At 26.4% G+C, this 23,780-nt stretch overlaps 2 protein-coding genes across 6 annotated transcripts; both read left to right on the top strand.

Moving 5' to 3' along the window:
• The first annotated feature begins 866 nt into the window (after positions 1–866).
• LOC132932023 (inhibitor of growth protein 3-like) lies at positions 867–2,959 on the top strand. The gene is made up of 10 exons (XM_060998192.1): positions 867–999; positions 1,056–1,294; positions 1,357–1,462; positions 1,539–1,625; positions 1,694–1,780; positions 1,849–1,935; positions 2,004–2,090; positions 2,159–2,245; positions 2,320–2,564; positions 2,741–2,959. Exons 1-10 carry the CDS (start codon positions 963–965, stop codon positions 2,840–2,842), a joined length of 1,164 nt encoding a protein of 387 aa, XP_060854175.1. The 5' UTR covers positions 867–962; the 3' UTR covers positions 2,843–2,959.
• Positions 2,960–8,744: 5,785 nt separating this feature from the next.
• On the top strand, positions 8,745–23,356 carry LOC132918162 (uncharacterized). 5 transcript variants are annotated; one of them, XM_060979279.1, is made up of 11 exons: positions 8,745–9,016; positions 9,167–9,302; positions 11,258–11,374; positions 11,459–11,606; positions 18,134–18,269; positions 18,344–18,520; positions 19,694–19,813; positions 20,660–20,783; positions 22,550–22,636; positions 22,711–22,955; positions 23,132–23,356. In XM_060979279.1, exons 6-11 carry the CDS (start codon positions 18,473–18,475, stop codon positions 23,231–23,233), a joined length of 726 nt encoding a protein of 241 aa, XP_060835262.1. In that variant the 5' UTR covers positions 8,745–9,016; positions 9,167–9,302; positions 11,258–11,374; positions 11,459–11,606; positions 18,134–18,269; positions 18,344–18,472; the 3' UTR covers positions 23,234–23,356. The 5 variants fall into 5 exon arrangements, with proteins under 5 accessions (XP_060835262.1, XP_060835263.1, XP_060835268.1 ...); XM_060979280.1 differs by having other exon boundaries at positions 9,075–9,302; XM_060979284.1 differs by lacking the exons at positions 8,745–9,016; positions 9,167–9,302; positions 11,258–11,374; positions 11,459–11,606 and adding exons at positions 13,006–13,423; positions 13,487–13,633.
• Positions 23,357–23,780: the final 424 nt, after the last annotated feature.

The following is a 23,780-nucleotide window of genomic DNA, read 5'->3' as shown; positions in this document are numbered from 1 at the left end:
TAATATTTTCATATGATAATGAAACAAGAAGACTTGACTCAATTGTTAGAATTGACAATTGCCATGCTGTTTAATCTTTTTTGTTTTATTTGTGAACGCAAGTACGTTTTATTCGTATTAAACATGAAAATGAACGTTCTGTTGAACAGTTTGCTGTAGGTGTACACATAAAAATATGAATTACAATATCTATGATACCAAAAAATAAAATACAAAATACAAAAATATAAAATATAAAAAAATACACACATTATTAATTATTTTTCGTAACTATAAAGTAATTAATTTTCCAATTAATTTTTTATATATTGTAAACTTCTTTAAAAAGTAAAACTAAATTCTATACAAATCTGGAATGGCTTAGTTTAATATTTTAATACAATTTGGAGAGAAGGGCGAAAAGGCTATATTATATTTCCATCAAGCAAGATTATTAAAATGTTGAAAATATATATTTTCATTCCTGATTTGTCAAGCACCAAAGGGAATATGAAGGTATTCCACTGAAATTGAATTGATCTTAGCGGTATTCAGCATCGGAAACCATTTTTCATAATATAAAATATTAGTTTTTAAAAATTCTTAAAAACTAACAAGTAACAATGTTCGAACCAGAAAATAAATTATACGATAATATTTGAACTAGAAAATAAATATTTGTCATATATAACATAATATATTAAATTCCTTTGTTGGTCACAACATTAATAACAGTTTGAATTTTATGTTGATATGTACGATTGGAGTCAATTTTTTTATTTCATGATTTTAAGACAATTATTAAACGATGCCTTACAATACCTAACCTAACATTCGAGGACCGTTTTTCTACTACCCTCCCCCCCCCCACGACCATGACGACGACAGTACAGTCTAGTCCATGATTATACACAACAAATACCAGATTGTTGTTTACTTATAGTTTTTTTTTTATTTTTCGATTAAAAAATTAAATAACAATAATGGCTTCAGCGCAATCCTCAGATGACATTATGGAGTGTAAGTTTATTATCAGTTTTGCATTTCAATGAAATACTAACATAGTGATATTTTAGCGTTGAAGGATGTTCCCGTCGAGTTAGAAAAAAACTTCACTACGATGCGACATATCGAAAAGAAAGCTAAAGAAAAGGTGCGTAACGCTCACAAATTACAGAACGATTTTCTGTCAAGAATAAAAGTCTTAACGACAAACGAAAAAAGCGAATATTTAAACTCAATACTATGTTTACTTAACGAAGTGATAGAACATGCTGAAGACAAAGTTAAACTGGCTGTTCAAACTTATGATGAGGTATGTTGATTTTGAGTTATTTACATACCCCTAGAGTTATTCTACATAATTGTACCTTTCAGTTCAATGAAAATGAGAAGAAATTGGATTTAGGTAAAGCAAGGTTAGAAAAAAACATTTATAACAGAGCAAGTGGCGCAAAAAATATTGAAGAAGGCGTACAACAAAGTAGGTGTTCTATAATATATTGTATTATACTATGGTTTTAATGTGTTTGGTCATCTCTTTATGTGTATTGCTTTAGTCGATGAAATTTGGAACAAGCCGAGTACATCAAGGGAAGAAGAAACAACACCTTACAAAATATCTGAAAAGAAAATAATTCAAAAAGGTTAATAGACAAAACATCATTTTAGTGTTGTTGAGTGTTTTTTCATCTCTTTATGTGTATTGCTTTAGTCGATGAAATTTGGAACAAGCCGAGTACATCAAGGGAAGAAGAAACAACACCTTACAAAATATCTGAAAAGAAAATAATTCAAAAAGGTTAATAGACAAAACATCATTTTAGTGTTGTTGAGTGTTTTTTCATCTCTTTATGTGTATTGCTTTAGTCGATGAAATTTGGAACAAGCCGAGTACATCAAGGGAAGAAGAAACAACACCTTACAAAATATCTGAAAAGAAAATAATTCAAAAAGGTTAATAGACAAAACATAATTTTAGTGTTGTTGAGTGTTTTTTCATCTCTTTATGTGTATTGCTTTAGTCGATGAAATTTGGAACAAGCCGAGTACATCAAGGGAAGAAGAAACAACACCTTACAAAATATCTGAAAAGAAAATAATTCAAAAAGGTTAATAGACAAAACATCATTTTAGTGTTGTTGAGTGTTTTTTCATCTCTTTATGTGTATTGCTTTAGTCGATGAAATTTGGAACAAGCCGAGTACATCAAGGGAAGAAGAAACAACACCTTACAAAATATCTGAAAAGAAAATAATTCAAAAAGGTTAATAGACAAAACATCATTTTAGTCTTGTTGAGGTAAATCTAAATAGTATAATAATTATCAACATTTTTCAGATGTTACAAAAATGAATATTACAGCAACTAGCAAAACACCTTTAGTCGGTGTTATTCGTCCAACAAATGCTACCAATAGTGTATATGATAAAGAAGAGACTGGTCCCCTGAATGGTTCATTAGATAATGCTGGAGTTGCCCTTTCGCCTGAAGAATCAGAAATGCCCGTCGATTCAAATGAACAAACATACTGTTTATGCAAACAAATTTCTTATGGTAAAATGATAGCCTGCGATAACTCATGTGTAAGCATTTTAATTTTAATTAATTAATTATTAATACATTTATTACTTTTATTTACATAGTTATTATATAATATTGTGATTTGTGACGATATCATTCTATTTGTATTAAAAACATTGTTACATTGTTTAATTTTTGTATGGAACAAATTTTTAATTATGCCTTATTTTTATTTTAGTGTCCAATTGAATGGTTCCATTTTGGATGTGTTAATGTAACTACCGAGCCCAAAGGAAAATGGTTCTGTCCGAAATGTAAAACAAACAAAATGAATAAATAACTCATTTTAAAAATGAATAACTCTTTAATTTTATACATACATATAAAAATAATATACCGTTTATAGTACCGTAATATTATTATTGTCATTAAATAACATACATATTTGAGAATACAATTTAAATGTATATATTTATTTGTTCAAAATTTAAAACAAAATCCATATTTCAATTAATTAAATTAATAATTATATTATCTATATTATGTTAGGAAAATTAATTATGAAAATAAAAAGAAATTTATGTTACAACATTTAAATGGCATTACCAACAAATCTTAATCGTATTACATATTACTAAAATATTGTTGATTGAATTTTAAGTTATTAAAAAACTATAACTTCTATTTTTATTGGTGAAATATAAATCTAAATCATTCTTTGATTGACATTTACTTAATAATTCTTTGCTATCTTAAAAATACAACACATTATTTTTAAAGAGGGTTTTATTTATATAATTCAAAAAAAGAGGACTGTAATATTGAAAAAAAAGGTCTAATTGAAAGAGACCAAATAGTTAAAATTAGATAAGGGCTTATCTTGTAGCAAATCTCGCTACAAGGTACATGTAAACAGCCTTGTTTACATTCTCTACATGTGCTCAAACATATATCATTACAATTTAATTTTTGGTAAGCACAGTCCACTGTATTTATCAAATAGATATTGTTCTTTTTTAATTTTTATTGAATATAGATTTTGATATAAAATAGAATTTTTTATTGAATTTTGATTTTTTTTTTTCATATATAGATTGTGTATTAAGATTTTTTTTTATTTAAGTTATTTTTCTTTTAACTGCTTATTTTTATTGAAATTTTATGTGTTAACACATAGAATAAATAAAAATAATAAAAAAAGCATATTTAAATAAAAACTATATTTGATTTAAAATCTGTATGATAAAAAAATCAATATTGAATAAAAGCATTTTTGTAGAAAAATTCTACTTTATAACAAAATCTATATTTCATAAAACAAATCTAATAAAAAAAAAATCTTAATATAAAATCTATAATCGATAAAAAGTCTATATTTAATAATAAAAAAAAATCAATATTGAATAATTTTTGTAAGCACAGTCCACTGTATTTATCAAATTGTTCTTCTATTCTGTGATTCTTAATATATTTATTTTTTTGTTTATTAATTAAATGTTTGATTTAATTTATACAAGTACCTATTATAAATGTATTATAAGACGTATTAATAGTATTGTAATGAGTTAAAAATAAGATATGTTGTTCTAATTTAATATACAAATTAATATATGGTATTTAAATTGATATTCTTAGCTCATCACTTTATATATATCTTCATTAACGTGTAAATTAAATTCGGAGTGTGAATATGAGAGTTTTCCTTTTATGTAAAAAATGTGTGTATACATGACTATGCGTAGAGTATATGTTAAGTATAGATTAAGGACTGTAATATTGAAAAAAAAGGTCTTATTGAACCAAATAGTTAAAATTAGATGAAAAAATTATTATTATAAAATATTCAGGCTTGAAAATATAACAAATTATTTAAAATATCCATATTGGACAACACAACAAAATTATAATTAAATATCAAGAACAAGAAGCATTGAACTACCTTAAAATATTTTAGAGACTACTTGATAACAATTAAGACAAACTTAAATTGAATATTTTAGAGTTCTTCTAATTCATTGTTATATAAATATATAATTTATATTATTTAAGTTTAAGACATAACAATAAAATAGTCAACACTCCATAAATAATACATTTTGTTTTTAGTAAGCAACTATGAGTTTTATTTTATTCATCATATAGGTTATTCCTATAAATCCTATAATTGTCAAACACTATGGTAATCATTATTATATTACTATTTTTAAACTTCTTGTTTATTTAATTTAACTAATGGATAATGAATCCTGGTATTCAATATAATAATACATTATAATATTATGTAATCTACTTATCTAATAATGGTAATATATATTATTCATTACATATTAATTACAAATATTTTATTGTTTGTCTAACTCTGATTTATTTACTTAATTTTTTATTTCCTATAAAAGCTGTTAGAAAATCATTATTTACCATAATGTACTTGAACAATAAATTAATAAATATTATATAATAAAGTTTACAATAATTAAATTTATAAATTAAACCTATCAAATTTTATATTTTAACTATAAAACCTATATTATTAAGATATACTCTTGTACTTCAATCTTTTCATATAAATATATTATTTTTTAATGTATAGCAACCTACAGGCTACAACAATGTAAACTATTTATTATAGAAGTTTTTTTTTCTATTAAATGCAGTCACTAATTGAATATAATAGTATTATTAGTTAATTATTTTTGTATATGTATCTTGTTCATATTTATTATTCTACCTGATATTATAGGTATTAGATTACTTAATCACAGAATTTTGTACCAGTATTCAATATCAGAGTTGTATTTTAATTTTGAAGATGAACAAAGCAATTAAAAACACAATTTTATTCATAGATAATGTAATGTATTAATGAAATTTAAAATGTTATCAACAGAATTTTGTGGTATTATGCTGTATAGAAAGTATACATATATGCCAAGTTATTAATAGTTGTTATATAAATGCATTCTTCTTAAAATCAAAAATATTTTTAAAACATTTAAAAGATGTCCTGAAACTGTAATAAAAACTTTATAAAAACATCTAAAAAATATTCATTTACTGTAAATAGGTATTAAGATTTTTTTAGACTCAATTTTTCTTCTCAAAAATTGTAATCACTACAGTTTTATTTTTAGTAGCAGTATTCGACATTTTCTTTTTTTGCTTCATAATTTTTTTTTTCCATATTTGAATTGCATTATATTTATTCCGCAAATCGTTCATCTTAGCCATAATTACTGCTTGTCGTTAAGAAGAATTCATTTCTGAAGCTATAATTTTAAATTTAAATGTTACAAAAGATTATAACTAGGGCAACAATTACATGCCCTAAAAACCTATAATATATGTATACTGTTATTCCCTAAGAATTACTAAAATATGCTTTAAAAAAATATTAGAAGTTTTCACTTTTGGCATTTTGAAATTGTTTATCAATTTAATAATGCAACACATGAGTATGAACCACGACTGACGAGGACGTTAGGTATGATAAAACATATTAATACAATCGAATCACAATAACTCGAAGTAGAAGGGAGATAAACATTCACTTCGAAATTTGTATTATTCGAGATATCTAACTCAAATCTATATTAAATTATGTATAATTTATATTTTTTGGGGGATAAAAAAAATTCAAGTTGTCAAGTTTTTCTAGGTATCGCGACTCGACTGTACTACATATTTATGTGATATTGTTATGCATTACCAATTGGACATTTCCTGTTATCGATTAAGAATAATTACCTATCTTACTTATTTTTATTAAAAAGTTCAATTATCCATAATAACTTTTAGGAGTGAAATAAATAATTAGTGATTCTTGATTAAATCATAAATATGCTCTTAAAGTGTAAAAAATCCTAAAATATGTCCTGAAAATGAAAAAGTACCATAATATGCAAAAATATGTAAAATAAAATTTCATATACAGCATCATTTAGTTATGAAACAAATTTTGGTATAAACTAGCTATTTTTTTGACCAATCAATAAAAATATCAAATGCATACAAGTATTGTCCTTAATTATAACTACTGTACTTATTCATGAATAAAATTATGATATGTCATAAAAGTCAATTCTGGTAATTGACCCAATACACTTATATATTATTTTATATAATCTATTAGTATGTTTTAATCAATGATAAGAAATATAAATTGTTGAAACTAATTCATACACTATTCATTAATTATAATATGTATCTTTGCTTACTGAATTTAACCAATGGTTTGCCATCTTTTATAGGTATCAGTTTTATTCCAGCTGGTGTATCAATGTGACTTACTAATAATAAAATGTTTTATTATTATTATGTGAAAATATATCAAGTAATATAGATTACCATAATAATATTTTGATAATATTTAGTATAAATTAAAGTGAATAAATATTACTAGTAGCAGTATAATGTTTATGTTTTATTAAAAAAACAAATTTAAAATCTAATTACCCGCAGGAATAAGAACAGTAATAATAAATGATTTTGATGACTGCTCATAACTAAAAAACAATAAAAGATTCGAGTCACACAGGTTGATGGAAGTTTATAACATGCATTAAGAAAATAATATTATTAAATTTATACATGATAATTTATTTTTATATTATTTTCTAAGAATATCTATGATATTCATGGTTAAAATATAATTATAATACAATATTACTAAATCATAATAAAAAGTATTGTTCTATGATAGAATTCATACAGAATTCTATACTTCATAACAAAAATATTTTCATTTAATTATTATTGTATTTCAATAACTTACTTTTGTTCTATATAGGTTGTGGTTTGATATAGTCTCCATAGTATACTGTTAAATTATATCTATAATGTATATAACAATCACTGATGAATTTTTATCAATTGATTCTACTTTAATATTGTAATAGATACCGTAAAAAGTAATAAAAAATATATATTTATAAATAGTTAGTAAACTTATGAGTAAAGTAATTATATTATACTTGGCTATATCACTTAAAGGTTATATTTTTATTCATATACAAAAAAACAATGAGTTAAAGCAAGCAGTCTATATACACATCACACAAATGATTATTTTCCCTCCATAAAAATAATAAAAACAAAAGAATCTGTATGCCACTAGAATTGGACGGAATTCAAGTCATAATGAATGAATAGATTTCATTGATATTGGTCATAAAATGAAGAGTTCTGAACCCGAAACTGAAGGCGATAATTATGCAGATTCTTCAAAACTTAGCCCTCCAAAAGTGTGTATAATAATTGTAGACAATTGGATGGAAAATACATGATGTAAAATTTTGTTTTTAATTAAAATTTTTAAATATGTATTGTTCCGACTGATACAAGAGATTTTAATTTTTTTCAATTATAATTTATTAAAAATCGATAGTGTTTTAATTAATAAATAATATATTAAGTATTTGTTTATTTTATATTGGTAAATTGGTATATATTACCTTTAAAAATAGGTTTTTGTTTTCTTCATAAAGATAAAAAATAACATAACATAACGCGGGGCTCAGAGGATAGTGGCGAAGGACGTGCACTCACGGATAAGTCGAGTCATGTCAACGACTGTGACCAGACTTCGGACTTAATGATAATAATTAATAAATAATAATGATGAAATAGGATGAGAAGGGCAAAAGCGTTAGCGTAGCTAGACTGAACAAAGGTCACAGTCCGGAGTTGGAGAGGAAATTTATCGAGGTGGTCACCTGCAACGGTGTGTAACAATTATCGTATTTAAAAATGTTTAAGTTCATTGTGTGTCACACAGGTGCAATGAAGGTTACATTTTTAGGGGTGCTAGATTTACGATAATCAAAAATGTCCGTAGATGATTCACTATACTCATAATTTTGATTTGGCTATTTTCAAAAATATAACTGAGTTACAGCATTGTTAAAAAATTTGATTTTTAGGCGCGTCTGCATCAAATCTTTATTTTAATTCACGACGATACCATTATTATTGAAGTGTTATTCGAGAAAAGATAGATACTGTATCGACAGTAATACTAGAAAGGGCGGTTATAGTGTACAGTTTATTCCTGTTTGGATGAATTTTATTTTAATTATGTTGGTGCCAACGGGCCACTTGGTGTTGAATCACTTGAATCGCCGGCCCCTCGTTCAGTGTTGTGTATGTCATGACGGCCACTACAGTCGTAGTGTTGCCGATCGGTCGAGAGCAGTGATAATATTATAATTTATTGGTGTGAACAACAAGCCCAACTGCGAATCGCACTGTCATATCAATGTTTGTGTTTTGTATGTGTTATCATTTCACCGTCGCGGCGCTGATATACCCATCGTTATCTTAACGTCGTCGTTGCTCGTAAATAATTATTGTCATGTCATGTTTTTAGTATTAATGTTACTAGTGTTACAAAGTTTCATATTTTTCATCCAGGTGTAATTGTTTTATTATAACTAAAAGTCTCTTAATGTTATGTAGTACCAGGTTTTATATTATTCAGATTTTTTGGAGAACGTGAATTTCATTTCTTTTAGTTATTGTAAGTATCGTTCCACAAACTGCGTTTATTTTTTGTTATAATTGTATTTTTATTATAGGTTGGTCAGTATCATACTTGTATAAGCTCATCTCAACACCAGTGTTGTGAGCCAAAAATGCCTTTTGTTTAAGTTATACCTATGTTTGACAGTGTGCGCCTAGGTGGTTGGCTCGGTAGTCACGCGATTAAGGGATCTTTTTAGATATTATTGTACAAATGTGTAAACGGTATAAAGCGGTTGTGCAGGTGTAAAACTACTACAACTAATGGATAACAATTTCAAAAGGTAAGCTGAAAAACGGCTGACGAGGCGTGTTATTTTAATTATATATGTATATATTTTGTTAACTATTATGTATTTATGTAGTTATTTTATTGCATCACTAAGGTGGATTATTATATTTAATTGATTACCAACTAGCAGTGGCATAATGTTGATAAAAATACTTGGGGGACTTAAGTTAAGCTATCTATAAGCATATTGCATAGTATGAGTTAATAATACTGTTTATTAGAAAAACGTTTCTTTTTGATTACTTATAAAGTATCTATTATTACAAAATAAACAATATTTGTCTTGTAACATTTGTCAGAATATAGTATAATATATTTTTCAGCACCAGTTATTGTACTTAAAAAAGAGTTATTTAATTATTGTGGCTGTTTGAGATGACCAATTGAACAATGGTTAGGTTTTGCAATTTTGTTATTATAATAATTTAAAATGAACTAGAATTTATACTCAAATGTTTAGCTATAACATTACACATATAAAATACATTTTCAATCGACGACTTTTATGAAATGAATGTAATTTTACAAATGTAGTTCATATATTTATTTTTTGCGATTTTTCTATTGTGCGAACTAATTTTAATGATTGAACTATTTAATGTTGTGGTTAGGTTTACTTGAACAGAACTACTAACAATTGAATTGTCTTATTTATACAATTATGAAGAAAATTAACAAGTTTTACATAGTTAATAAATGCAAATTCAATTGATTTTATTAGTATGAACATAGTTACACACAAATTTAATTATATTTTTATATTCATCCAATGAGCTGGAGTTTAAATCTTGTAAAACACCGTTTGTATCTGATAAAATAGAACCAAAATGTAAACTAAATCTTGTTATTGTAACATCAAACAAATTAATTTAGTGTCAAATAAATAACTACCTATATAATACAATAAATTATTATATATTGGTGTGAAAGGTGGCTTAGGAAGTTCCAAAAATTCTCTTTTGAACTGGTGATTATATTTTGGTATTATTATTTTTTTTTTTGGAGTGACTTTCTTTTTTTAAAAGTAATGAAATATAGAAGTTAATTATATATTTATATAAGTAAAGTATACTTATTAGACAAATATAGTTAGTTTTCATTATCAAAAGGCCCTGGCACTAATTTTACTTAATTAACATCATTTTTCATACTAAGAGCTGTATATTTTGATATTATATGGGAATCTTGTGATATAAAGAAATATATTTATTTTTAAAATCTTATTAAGTCCTTTGAAATTACAATAATGACAACACTAAATGAAAAATTCAAATAACTAAAATCCATTTTTATTTATCTTAAGTATCTATTATACTCGTATTGATAATTCCTTATGCTCTTCTGTAAAATTGAATCAGCTTCTGATAATCAAGAAACTCGCCTGAAAACCTCTTGATGTTTTTGCCATGTATTACAATTCTATAGAGTTAAGATAAAAATAGGAAGATGAAACTATGTCTCACCAGTAGTAAATCTATTATTAAGCCCAAGTATCTAATAAGTAGTTCAATAATTGACATAGTATATAGTAAGAAATATTTGGTTATTTTTTTTTCCTAATCTCAAATTTCATTCTCATATAAAAGATGCTGCCGCGCATTTAAGATCTAAGGGCATAGTATCAAAACATTTAATTCTTTGTAATGTTAATTTAAATTTCTAAAATCATAAAATACATTACTCAAATATTCCTATGATTTGTACTGTTAAATTAAGATTTTGGTACAATTTTGTTAAGCATATAAGTATTAAAAAAACTATGATAATATATTAAAATTTTTATAAAATGTTTACAATAATTGGTGTACCGTTATATGTCATATATACATACTTTTTATTATATTTTATATTTAATTTCTGATAGTAACACATAATTGAAAAGTATATATATAATATTTTAATAAATTTAATGATATTATAATTTAAAATGTAATAAATATTATGCAGGGAATTAAGAAGTTTGTGTCAAAAAGACCCGTTCCTTTGAAAAAAACGATCAGGAACATATGCGATATTCTTATGAGCAAGACAATGGATGTTATTATACTCTTTTTCAATATTCCTGTATGTATTCAATATTATCATTATGTGTATTAGTATTATTATTACAATTATTTGCACATTGATAATCTATTCTCTTTGTTGTAGTCTTCGTCATCACCTGTATTTGTCATAGATTGGTATTGGTGTCCATTATTATTGCGTAAGTCCGCCAACATTCGCCGTGGTGTGTGAGATACCTCCAAGGCCTACAATTGTAATAGATCATCATCCATCAACGCCGTTATATTTAAAAGTAATTTTCAAGTATTTTCCATTTATATATAAGCTTCAGTGATGCCTACAACAGAGCCTCCTCCTCCACGCCTACAGAAATTAATTACTAGCCTTATCTGTTTAAAATGTATGTTAATTGTCTCATTTCTTGTTAACCCTCGGATATATTAGGTTGCCCAATGGCGTGGCGAAGTGAAATATTTTATCGGACAATTAATTTTTTGAATAACCTACCACCCCTTAATTCTTACGCAGTACCCACTACCCATGACCCATGTGCCATATTATATACAACAAAAAAGTACCTATCACTTTATTTTGAATGCTATAATTGAAGTATTAATTACTATGTAGTCCACCGTACACTTAGTAATTAATATTAAGTTCATGTAAAAGTAACTAAAAAATAAATTTAATACTTATCATAAACAACTTTTTAAACTTAATATATTAGTTTCTAACTGTAATAGTTATACAAAAATAACAATATAAAAAGATGAAAATGTTTACATGAATAGTATTTATATAAAATTGCTTATTTTTATTATTAGATACAACAAATATTATTTAAACATCAAAGCTTTTTTTAATATAATTGATTTGTTTGCTAACGTATCGATAACTTCTTGAATATTAATTTTGTCAGAAAGATCTTTTTCACAAGATAGAAGCAGTAAACCTTCCAATCTACCTTGACCAATAGTTGAACGTAAACGGGTCTTAACAAGTTTAACTTTTGAAAAGGAACGTTCACTGAAAACTGAAGTAGCTGGTATTGTGCATAGTAATTTGTAAGCAATATATAAGTTAGGAAATGCTGAGGCTAACTTAAATGAGTTCAAAAGTTCAAATATTTGTGTGGGAGATACCATTTTTTTTGAACTGTTATGTACTATGTCTTCGTTATCCATTTCGCTATTTATTATAGAATCATCTTCGTCACTTGTGTTCTCACTAATTAAGACATCTTTATCATGTAACTGTTATGGACATATACCTGATTGTAATTTCTGAAAACTCATAGCAAAATTTCTATATTCCATTCCAATTGAATCTTTATCTATTTCAGGAATCCAGGTTTTAAGGGAATCAAAGGTATCTTTTGGCACTACATCTCCATTGCTTACTTTCAATAATCTCTCGTATGATAAAAATGATACGAGTCTTTCTTTAATGTGACCACTTTCATAACAAAACGTAAAATCATGGAAAACTGTTCTAAACAAGCCACATCAATGGTTGTATCAATGATAACGGAAAACTTACCCGCTTTTGCAACACTTGTTAATATATTTTCCGTACGATTTCACCAAGGATATGAATCAATGTATTCTGACTAACATTTGATAAGAAAGTTAATCGATTTTTTTTTATAGAATTGTCTATTTTTGCCATATGATGAGAGAGTATAGGATGATGATGGAATAATAACTTATCGAGTTGCAAAAAGTTTCCTCGGTTCAACGAATTAACACTTTCATCATGTCCTCTAAATGGAATATTTTGTCTTGCAAGATAAATAATTATTTCAATTATAACTTTTACTGTTTCTCTATTTTCGGCTATTTTTGTGTTTGAAGTTAGTCTAAGATCATTTACATCTACTCGATTATTCTTAACATACATGGAATACCTTATTACCGAGTTTAAATGATCTATAGACGATTCATGTTCATTAAGTCTAGTAGAAATATGTTGCCAATCATTTGTCCCTTCTCTTGATAAATAATTAGTTTTTCCCTTTAGTTGTTCCAAATAGTTTACAGACAATACAATAAACTCTATCGATTGAAGGTGAATAGGAGACCCAAGTTCTTTTAACAGTTGATTTATCAGGTAACATTTTGTAATAATAAGTATCATGAAATGATCGAAAAATATTGTTTTGCTTCCTTTTAGGGAATGATTTACCGGGAATATTTGAAGCTAAAGGTTGGCATGGACCAATAGAAATCATATATGATAAATATTCACTGGTTATTTCAGAACTGTTGACCAAAGCTGGATCATTTGGGTATCTTTCAAAATTAGCAGTAACTTCATTGTGTATGTTTATTATTGATGAGCCATTAGAATCACCTTTAAAAATAAAATTCAGTGAATAATAATAAGATTAACTTTCTAACTGCGATTTAATAAAATAATTTAAAAACAAAATACTTAATGATAAATAATCAATTGAAATATAATATTATTAAAATAAACTTAGTAAGTATTATAATAATTTTATTATTTTAAATTTAATTCAAACTTGATAAAATACACCTTAAAGTCAAAAATTGTTGCATTTTTTGCACATGCCACATTTAAATCAATATGTGATTTTCAAATTAATTAATTTATATAATTTAATAATTAACTAAAATAGATAAGTTATTATTAGAGTAATAGAGTTGTTTGTTACTAAGAAGTAAATTAAAAACCTTTAAATTAGTTTAAACTATTTAGTGGTCAAATTCAGTTAATTGTAATCTCAATCATAATATAAATATAAAATACTAGATAATAATTAATAAAACCATTAAAAACAATTATTAAGGACAATATGACAATACAGATACACACTTTACACTTGCATATTATTACAGCTTATGCTGAACCATTTATTTTTATATTATAGCAGGCGTAATTAACTTATAACTTATCATAATATTTAATGCTATGGTATCCATGCCTGATTTATTGAAATTGAATATGAAGAAATAATTAATATATTTTAATAAATAATCATACAAATATTTACATTTTAAATAATTACCTGGTAAAACACTTTCAGTAGAAAAAGAGCAAGAAGGTATGTCATCTACCACATTCTGTAAGGCTTCAATAGTATCCAATGCTATGGTATCCTTGCCTGATTTATTGAAATTGAATATGAAGAAATAATTAATATATTTTAATAAATAATCATACAAATATTTAGATTTTAAATAAATATGTTTGGATAATGTAGTTGAGTATATAAAAATTAATAGGTAGATAAACATAATTGATACATATTATTATAAAATCTTATTACTATTATTATATTGTAAGTTGTAACAATGTAATATAAACATATTATACAAGATACAACCATAAAACATTAAATATAAAAATAAATACTTATTGTTATTAATATTGATGAAAGATTTTTCGGTCAGTGCTGGTTTTTTTGTCAAATTATCCTTAGATCCACTAACGATAAAAAAATTTTGAATAGAAACATTTGATACAAAATTCTTTCTCTTCTTGCATGAACGCAAATGTAAATCACGATTATGTTTGTTCATTAATAAAATATTTTTACCACAGTGACATACACCTTTTTCAGACATACTTAATAAATATAATCGATAGTTATTATGAAAAAAAAATTTTAGTTATGTACTATTTAGTTTTCACTGCTATAATTTTAGACTATGACACTATGTTTACAACAAAAATTCAGTAGGTAAAATACTACAGTCTACGTCGTCTACGAGACTACGACGGTCGATAATGACGACAATAGTACAATTCAATCATTATCATCGTTCACTGGTAACGAACAGCTGAAACCTGAATATTTCCCAGTTTATGATTCTAAAAATAGATTATGTCGCAATAATATAATATTCTCAAAATGCCTATGTCGGATGCCCTCATAGTAACTACCATAATACTATAATTTCTTATTTTAATTTATTGTTTATTCGTAGAATGTACACTGTAGTATAATGTGTATTTAATAATATGTAGGTATACTATTAGATAGCTTTTCTTAGCATAATTATAACTATTGAAGTTATTATTCTTATTAAATAACAAATTAATTCAGATGATGTAGTCAGGTAGTCTTGTATAATAATATTTCTTACTAAATCCAGTACCCACCAACCCAGTACCCACCCCTTAAAAATGATCGGGCATCTGCCCTTCAAAATCACGGTCAACACGCCACTGAGGTTGCCTATAATGCGAGAAATAAGTGCGTTGGGAAGATTACGTTGATCGGTTGCTTTGAAAAAAGCAATTTTATGGTTTCCCTGTTGTGTGAGATATATGGGAGTTCATGTATAACTTTGTTACCAAGTTTTTTTTAATGTTTCGTTCCATAGTTTTGAGGTGAGTTGTGTACCGTCATCTGTTTGGATCACCTTTGGTGTTTCTATTGTCGGTATGAATTCTTTTTTTAAGCTAGTTGCCTTTTTTAATGCATACAACTTATTATATTTTAAAAAGGTTTAAATAAAATGGCCAAAATGTAGTGTGTTAGTGTGTGCCTCCCTTTCCGATTGTTAATGGTCCCATCAAATCAATTGACACATTTTCTAAGATTCTTTTCGATTTATGTATTTTAATAGGCCCGCTTGGATCATAATTAATAGCCCTGTTTTTCTGACATTGTCACACTTTTTTATTACATCCATTATTATTTTGTGTATGTTACGAAATATGTACACCTATTATAACAGGGGAAATGCGTTATACCTTCCTGGGTGTACACATTTGGTGTGCGTTCCCTATACTAGTCCTCTCGCTATTTACTCTGGTATTGCTATTTGCCACTATCCTTTATCTTTTATAAATATTATATTGTTTTTTTTATCAGGACATGGTCGGAGTTTTATAATTTTAATTCTGCTATTTGTTTTTTATTATTTTGTAAAAATTTTAAATTTCTTATGTCATTCCTAAGCTGTTTGCTATACTTTTGATTTAAACTTTGTTTAGATATAATTTATTTTCTTATCTATTGACCGTTGTCCTAGATAAATTGTTATTGTGTCAGCTACGACAATTGGTTTATCTAGGATATATATTATTTTCAAGTCATCCTATTCTTTTAAAGCCAGTGTTCATCTTGTCATTCATCCACTGGTCAATCTACATTGTTTCAAAAATATTAGTGCGTGATGATCCGTTAATACAACTATTTTATTTCCAAGTATGTATTACTTTTACTTAGTGAAACAATACATTAATGCTAAAGCTTCTATCTCTGTTGTAGTGCATTTATTTTCTGGTAGTTTTAATGTCCGACTTGCGTATCCTAACGTTGCCCGTTCATTGTCATTTAAGATTTAAAAAAGTACTCTGTGGAAAAATTATAAGTCTCCTTATTGTCGCATATGTATTATATCATTATTCGTATCAATTATTATTTTTTGTTGTTCTGCGGCCAATGCCCTTGTTTTGTTCTTATGTATATATTTATTCATACGATTAGCACTGTTTTTGTTTGTTTTTGAAACTACCTTTATAAATATATATATATTATTTATATATTTATATATATATCATATCATCATGTATCTCGTCATTGCGGCATGAATACACTTTTCCATTACCCCTATTTATAAAGAAAGTAAATATAGAGGGTGATTATTTTTATCATTTAACAATCATTATTTCATAAAGTTTTGACTTTTTCCAATTTTTCTTTTCTCAACATTTTTTAATTTGTTATATAATTTCTTGTAATGTGGATAGTTCTCATCTGCAATTATTGGGTTGTTCTTGTTTATATACAAAGGTTTCTTCCGGGTATTTTTCATTAAGTAACTGTTCAAAATATTTTGCTTATGTGTCCGCTATTTCTATCTTTGTTGTTATCAGCTTTTGATCGTTATACATTTTTCCTACATACATCCTTTCCTCGTTCTATTCACTTTCTGGTATATTGTCTACTTCTGTATGCTCTGTGTTCTGATTTTGCCATTTCTATAATTCTATTTCATACTTCCTTTTTTCTCTGCAGACATTGCGGGCTTCTTTTCTTCTTGTAATGTATCTTACTCTATTGAGTTGGTTTGTTGTATCTGCTAATCATTTTAATATCGTCTCGTTTCTTCTTATTAGGGCTTCTTCACATACTGTTTGAAACCAGGGTTTTCTTTTAGATCTCTTTTTTTTCCGATGACTTCCTCTTCATAATTATGTTTTTTATATTTTCCCGACAAGTTTCAGTGGTGTGAGTCTCACTTATGTCTATTAGCTGTGTTAATCCCCCATTTTGGTTAGGGAAACTACAAATCTCTTCATTACTGAGCTTTGTTTTTTCATGTGCAACACAGTTGGAGCTATCAATCTGTTGTCTTGCCTTAAATTTGATATTGCGCTTTCCAACCACCAGATAGTGGTCCGAGTCACAGTCCACCACTCTATATACTCTTACATCATTGACATTATTTGTAAACCAATTATTCACTAGAATATGGTCAATTTGTTTGTTATATTGTCCATCCGTGGACCTCCGTGTACTTTTGTATAAAGGGTAATTCTTTTATCATAAAACACTCATTATTTCAAGAAGTATTCATGCACTAGGCTTTTGTGTACCGCAAAACCTACCCCAAACTGTCGTCTTTTATTGCATTTTCCATACAGAATCGAGAATAGTGATATCATTTTTTGTTTTTATTTCAAAATAATTTAAAACCATTATTTTATATGTTACGATAAATACGCATTTAAATTTACTACTTCCGTCTATAAAGTTTTTATTTCTGTAAATTAATAAATTAAGTTACAAATTATTTTTAATAATACTCGAGTGTCACGATTTTTGGTAATATTGTTTAGTCAGTGTGATAAATGTGACAAAATGGCGGTCGCTCGTGTGGATAGTTGGATTCGTCTCGGTAAAAGAGAACTGGGTAGAAGACCAGCCCCCACCCACCGCGTTGAGTGCCGTAGTGGTTGTGCCGCCTAAAACATGGTAACCAACCGTCTTACATATCTACCTACCCCGGATGAATAATCATATAAATGTGATTCTCCGTTTATCAATAGTCCGCCGTCGCCACAGCCGCCGCCGGTAACTCCACCACCACTCCACCGCTCATGCACATCGCGAGTTGCTGGCATACCTATTTAATTTGTCATGAACAGCATTGTTCATTATTGTTGACGGTGTAGTCGATGTACAGAACACGAAATTACACATCAGAAATGGCTGTAAACAAAGGAGTAAGTATTTACAAATTAGCGTAACGCACGCAAAATAAAATCATAAGTCGGCGTTTTGTAATGGCGTTGGTTGATGAAAAATCCCACGGTTGATCGCGTCTGTTGCCCCCCCCCCCCCGTTACAACGTTTTCTTGTGCGCCCTGTACGTGTTGTGTTGACACCTGCTGCTCAATTCAGCGTCATTCCCGCTCATATTTTTTCTTAATATCTGTCTAGTATTTGAAGAGGACGCCATACCCGCATGTGTTATTTCTGTCTTACTAACGTGTATCATAATTTATAACAAATTTGTGTTCAGCAAAACACATTTTGTGATGTTAGCTTTTATATTAGAGTAAAATTACTTATACTCTGTCGCGCCCTGTCGTTTCGAGAGAACGCATACGGCAATATAACAGACTAGTTCCGATAGCGAACGACTGGTTTCGTATTGAGACTGATTAGTATGGCCGCTGTATGCGTTTTCTAGTGGTACGTAAAATAACTATATGCTTTTATTGATATTATCATTTTAAAGTGAGTAATAAATATTACGACTTTCAATAGCATATGTTAATATGCAATATACGCATATGTTAATTTTTCTAGATAATATTCTTGCCTTTAACTTTGATAATAAAGTAAATAACTCTAATATTAAAGCTAACATAAAAAATGTGTTCTACTGAACACAAATTTGTTAACGTTATAATTCATTCCCGCACAAGCTCATTTGCTTCATACACGTCTCATTAAACAATCAAGCTTTCCTAAAATTTAACAGTGCTGTATAGTGTGTACTGGTCAACCATGGCATTTTGTTATATTGAAGTTCGTTACGTTGTTAGTCCTAGAAGTGGTGATACCATTATTAAATGTATCATTCATAAGTTTAATTATTTACCTAGAACCTGACCTGTTGACATTTATTATTGTTAATATTGATTAATGATTATATTTAGGGCGACAAGTCGATTGACTTCTGACTTGCATCAGATTGTATATGTTCATAATCCTGTGGTTATTAAAATCAATGTTGGATTATGTGTAAAAAGTGTTTCGATACGATAACAATAGCTTGTTATTGAATTATTATTTTATTTAATTTTATAAGATTTGAACATTAGTTACAAATTATAATTTTGTTATTTTTTAAATATCAATCATTATTAAAAAAATATCTTGTATTTTAGATTGCCCCTGAACCTACCATTAATCTTAAAGTTCATGGACCAAATAATTATTTTGTCCAATTCAAGATGAAGATACATACTCCTATGAAAAAGCTCATGAAAGCTTATTGTGAAGGAGCTGTAAGTATATACTATTAAAAAGTATTTTTTTGCAATTGTACCCATAAGTAACAGTAACAAAACACCACACTTGTATTTTTATTGTTTAGAATGATATCATATTTTAACAACTAACAAATTATTGACAAATTCACATTTAACAATTGACATTTAGTTTTGTTTTTACTCAAATCATCACATTTCTACTAATTGATAGCTTCTACTGAAATTTATAATTGCCCATATGTATGTTAATTGCACCGACACCAATAATCAATAACTGTTGCCAAAATATTGTTAACCAATGATAGAATACATAGCTTTTGGTGTATCAGACGGTACTGTCTAAATGCATGAGAGTGGCTCAATTTTTAGTTTAATAGGGTTTAGTTTGAATATTAGTGTTGAGTGATATATTATTGAAGGTACAATATTGTCTTTCTGAAGTTTGAATGAAGTTCTTTTTTTTAAAATTTAAAAATGATGCAATTTTTAATCATTTTTAAATTTATTATAATATTGTACACACTTGTAACTTGCTTTAAAATTAATATATCAAAGTTAGGTTAAATGATGAGTCAATTAACTTATATTAAAACAAAATAATGTGTATGTGAATTGCTCAATGTACATTTTTCAAAAGACATATTTATGAAATGAAGACAATAAACATTTGTATGGTGTACAAAAAATCACTGTAAGGTGTTAGTTAATGATGAATTATTGTTTAAAAAAAAATATATATAATTTAAATTATATTTAAATGTTATTATAGATATTTTATTCATCAATACAGCTAGTATTAACTAATTCTATGTGTTAGGTTAACATTTATAATTTAACTCGTTAAAAATTGTAATATTTTAGGCTTCAGATATAGCAACATTAAGATTCCAATTTGACGGACAATCATTTTCTGGCCAAGATACTCCATTTTCTTTAGAACTGGAAGATGGTGATGTTATTGAAGTCTTTCAACACCGGGCTGGCGGTAGCTTTATTTTAACTATTATTAACTACTTATTATTTTATATAATAAAAAAATGTAAAAAAATAATACAAATTTATAATTAACTAGAACGATATCAAGAATTAACTACATTAAACAGATAAATTTAATGAGTATAAAAAATTTACTGTAAAACTTTATTGGTAAACAAATTTATTTGTACTATTAATATTATTTTCATATTTCTCTAGCTTAATAATAAAATGTTGATATAATCCACAAAGTTTTTTAATTTTTTTTATTATTTTAAATAATTCACTAAAATATTTAAATGCTAATATAATTATTGTGATTATTAAAATAATATTTTCAATCCGATTTTTAAAAGGTGTTCCATATATTGTGGGCGTCGCCCGTTAACGCACAAACGCGCAAAATATGCATGAAATAAAACCGCACACAGATTTTAAAATACTGGATATCCCATTGCCGCACACTTATATTTTGGACGATTATCGTCACTTATCGTCAATTATCTATAACGACATTATTAAACTTTATCTGTAAAAGATTGTATTCACAGTGTACAAATTGGTTTATATTTTAAACCAATATAGGTATCTACAATAAAATTTATGTTTAAATTATTACATTTGTGTTACTATTATTACTAATACTACTACAAATTATGACTAAAAATTATTTTTAACTATTTAATTCTATGTGAAATTTTTATATTTAATAAATTTATGTGCTATCGTACCATTTGTTGTATGCGGAATTAGGCTATACCTTTTTATAAATCTGTGCGGTATTGTACTATTTTTGTGTGCGGTATTGGGTTATACACTTTGTGCGGTATTGGGTCATGTTTGTGCGGTAATGGAAAGCGAAAATTTTTTTTTGTTAATATTAATAATATTCAATTTGCTTAAAACATATTTAAATATAAAATTTAAAATAAATTACTTTTGTTCCTCAGTTAAGGGTTTTAATTAAAATTTTAAGTATAAAAATTAAATTAAATAGGTAACATTAATTGTATTATACTTATTATTAACTTCAAAATCAGTATTATTTAAACTATATTAAATATATGATTAAAAATAATTATATTATGTAAATAAAATTATTTTTGATGGGCTTTAGTAATGCCTTACCATACAATCAGAAATTATGAAATATGCAACAAAAGTTGATTCACAATTTAGAATTAATTTGGTTTATACAAAATAATACAAAACAATAAATTTAAATTATGCAATATTATATAATGCTTTTTTTAATAAAGTTTAATCATTAATTATAATATATAACAAAAATTAATAGAGAGTTACAATTTCCATACAATAATTCAATTTATAATGTATGTTAAATTTTAATAATATTCAATTTATAGCTTAAAAGAGATTTAAATATAAAATGATAAACTTCTCTATGGTAGTGGACTTATAGACTTTAGAAATTGCATATTAGTTTAGCACAACTTTACAAAAAAGCCAACAAGATAGGTACAAATTTTTTTCATGTAAGAAATACTAATTGACTTTCATAAGTAACTTTAATTTAATAAAATAATCAAACAAAATACAACATTAACAAGATAAAAAGACTGTGTCTTACATGTGCACATTCTCACTACATAAAATATAAAAACATAAACACAAAAAATTATAAAAACGTAAAATAATAAATACTCTTGTAATCCTGATAATAATAATAATAATAATAATAATATCACTGTTCTATAATACATATTGTATTATGGTTTTAATGTGTTTGGTCATATTTTATGTGTATTACTTTAGTCGATGGAATTTGGAACAAGCCGAGTACATCAAGGGAAGAAGAAACAACACCTTACAAAATATCTGAAAAGAAAATAATTCAAAAAGGTTAATAGACAAAACATCATTTTAGTCTTGTTGAGGTAAATCTAAATAGTATAATAATTATCAACATTTTTCAGATGTTACAAAAATGAATATTACAGCAACTAGCAAAACACCTTTAGTCGGTGTTATTCGTCCAACAAATGCTACCAATAGTGTATATGATAAAGAAGAGACTGGTCCCCTGAATGGTTCATTAGATAATGCTGGAGTTGCCTTTTTGCCTGAAGAATCAGAAATGCCCGTCGATTCAAATGAACAAACATACTGTTTATGCAAACAAGTTTCTTATGGTAAAATGATAGCCTGCGATAATTCATGTGTAAGCATTTTAATTTTAATTAATTAATTATTAATACATTTATTACTTTTGTTTACATAGTTATTATATAATATTGTGATTTGTGACGATATCATTCTATTTGTATTAAAAACATTGTTACATTGTTTAATTTTTGTATGGAACAAATTTTTAATTATGCCTTATTTTTATTTTAGTGTCCAATTGAATGGTTCCATTTTGGATGTGTTAATGTAACTACCGAGCCCAAAGGAAAATGGTTCTGTCCGAAATGTAAAACAAACAAAATGATTAAATAACTCATTTTAAAAATGAATAACTTTTTAATTTTATACATACATATAAAAATAATATACCGTTTATAGTACCGTAATATTATTATTGTCATTAAATAACATACATATTTGAGAATACAATTTAAATGTATATATTTATTTGTTCAAAATTTAAAACAAAATCCATATTTCAATTAATTAAATTAATAATTACATTATCCATATTATGTTAGGAAAATTAACTATGAAAATAAAAAGAAATTTATGTTACAACATTTAAATGGCACTACCAACAAATCTTAATCGTATTACATATTACTAAAATATTGTTGATTGGATTTTAAGTTATTATAAAACTATAACTTCTATATTTTTATTGAAAATACATACCCATGTCTATGTGTATGGTGAAATATAGGTCTAAATCTAAATCATTCTTTGATTGACATTTACTTAATAATTCTTTGCTATCTTAAAAATACAACACATTATTTTTAAAGAGGGTTTTATTTATATAATTCAATTTTTTTTTATTTAATTTAATTTGGGCAATTTTGAGAGTTTAAAATCT

Source organism: Rhopalosiphum padi, chromosome 1 (genome assembly GCF_020882245.1).
Source record: "Rhopalosiphum padi isolate XX-2018 chromosome 1, ASM2088224v1, whole genome shotgun sequence".
Lineage (NCBI taxonomy): Eukaryota > Metazoa > Arthropoda > Insecta > Hemiptera > Aphididae > Rhopalosiphum > Rhopalosiphum padi.
The sequence above is the reverse complement of the archived record's forward strand: the minus strand, read 5'-3'. Positions and strand labels throughout refer to the sequence as shown.

Bases quoted from the DNA above. Each gene is read 5' to 3' on its own strand.
- LOC132918162 (XM_060979279.1), top strand. From the start codon at position 18,473: ATGTACAGAACACGAAATTACACATCAGAAATGGCTGTAAACAAAGGA. The intron at 19,814-20,659 runs GTAAGTATATAC...GTAATATTTTAG, and splicing joins AAGCTTATTGTGAAGGAGCT to GCTTCAGATATAGCAACATT. The intron at 20,784-22,549 runs GTAGCTTTATTT...GTATTACTTTAG, and splicing joins CTTTCAACACCGGGCTGGCG to TCGATGGAATTTGGAACAAG.
- LOC132932023 (XM_060998192.1), top strand. From the start codon at position 963: ATGGCTTCAGCGCAATCCTCAGATGACATTATGGAGT. The intron at 1,626-1,693 runs GTTAATAGACAA...GTATTGCTTTAG, and splicing joins AAAGAAAATAATTCAAAAAG to TCGATGAAATTTGGAACAAG. The intron at 1,936-2,003 runs GTTAATAGACAA...GTATTGCTTTAG, and splicing joins AAAGAAAATAATTCAAAAAG to TCGATGAAATTTGGAACAAG.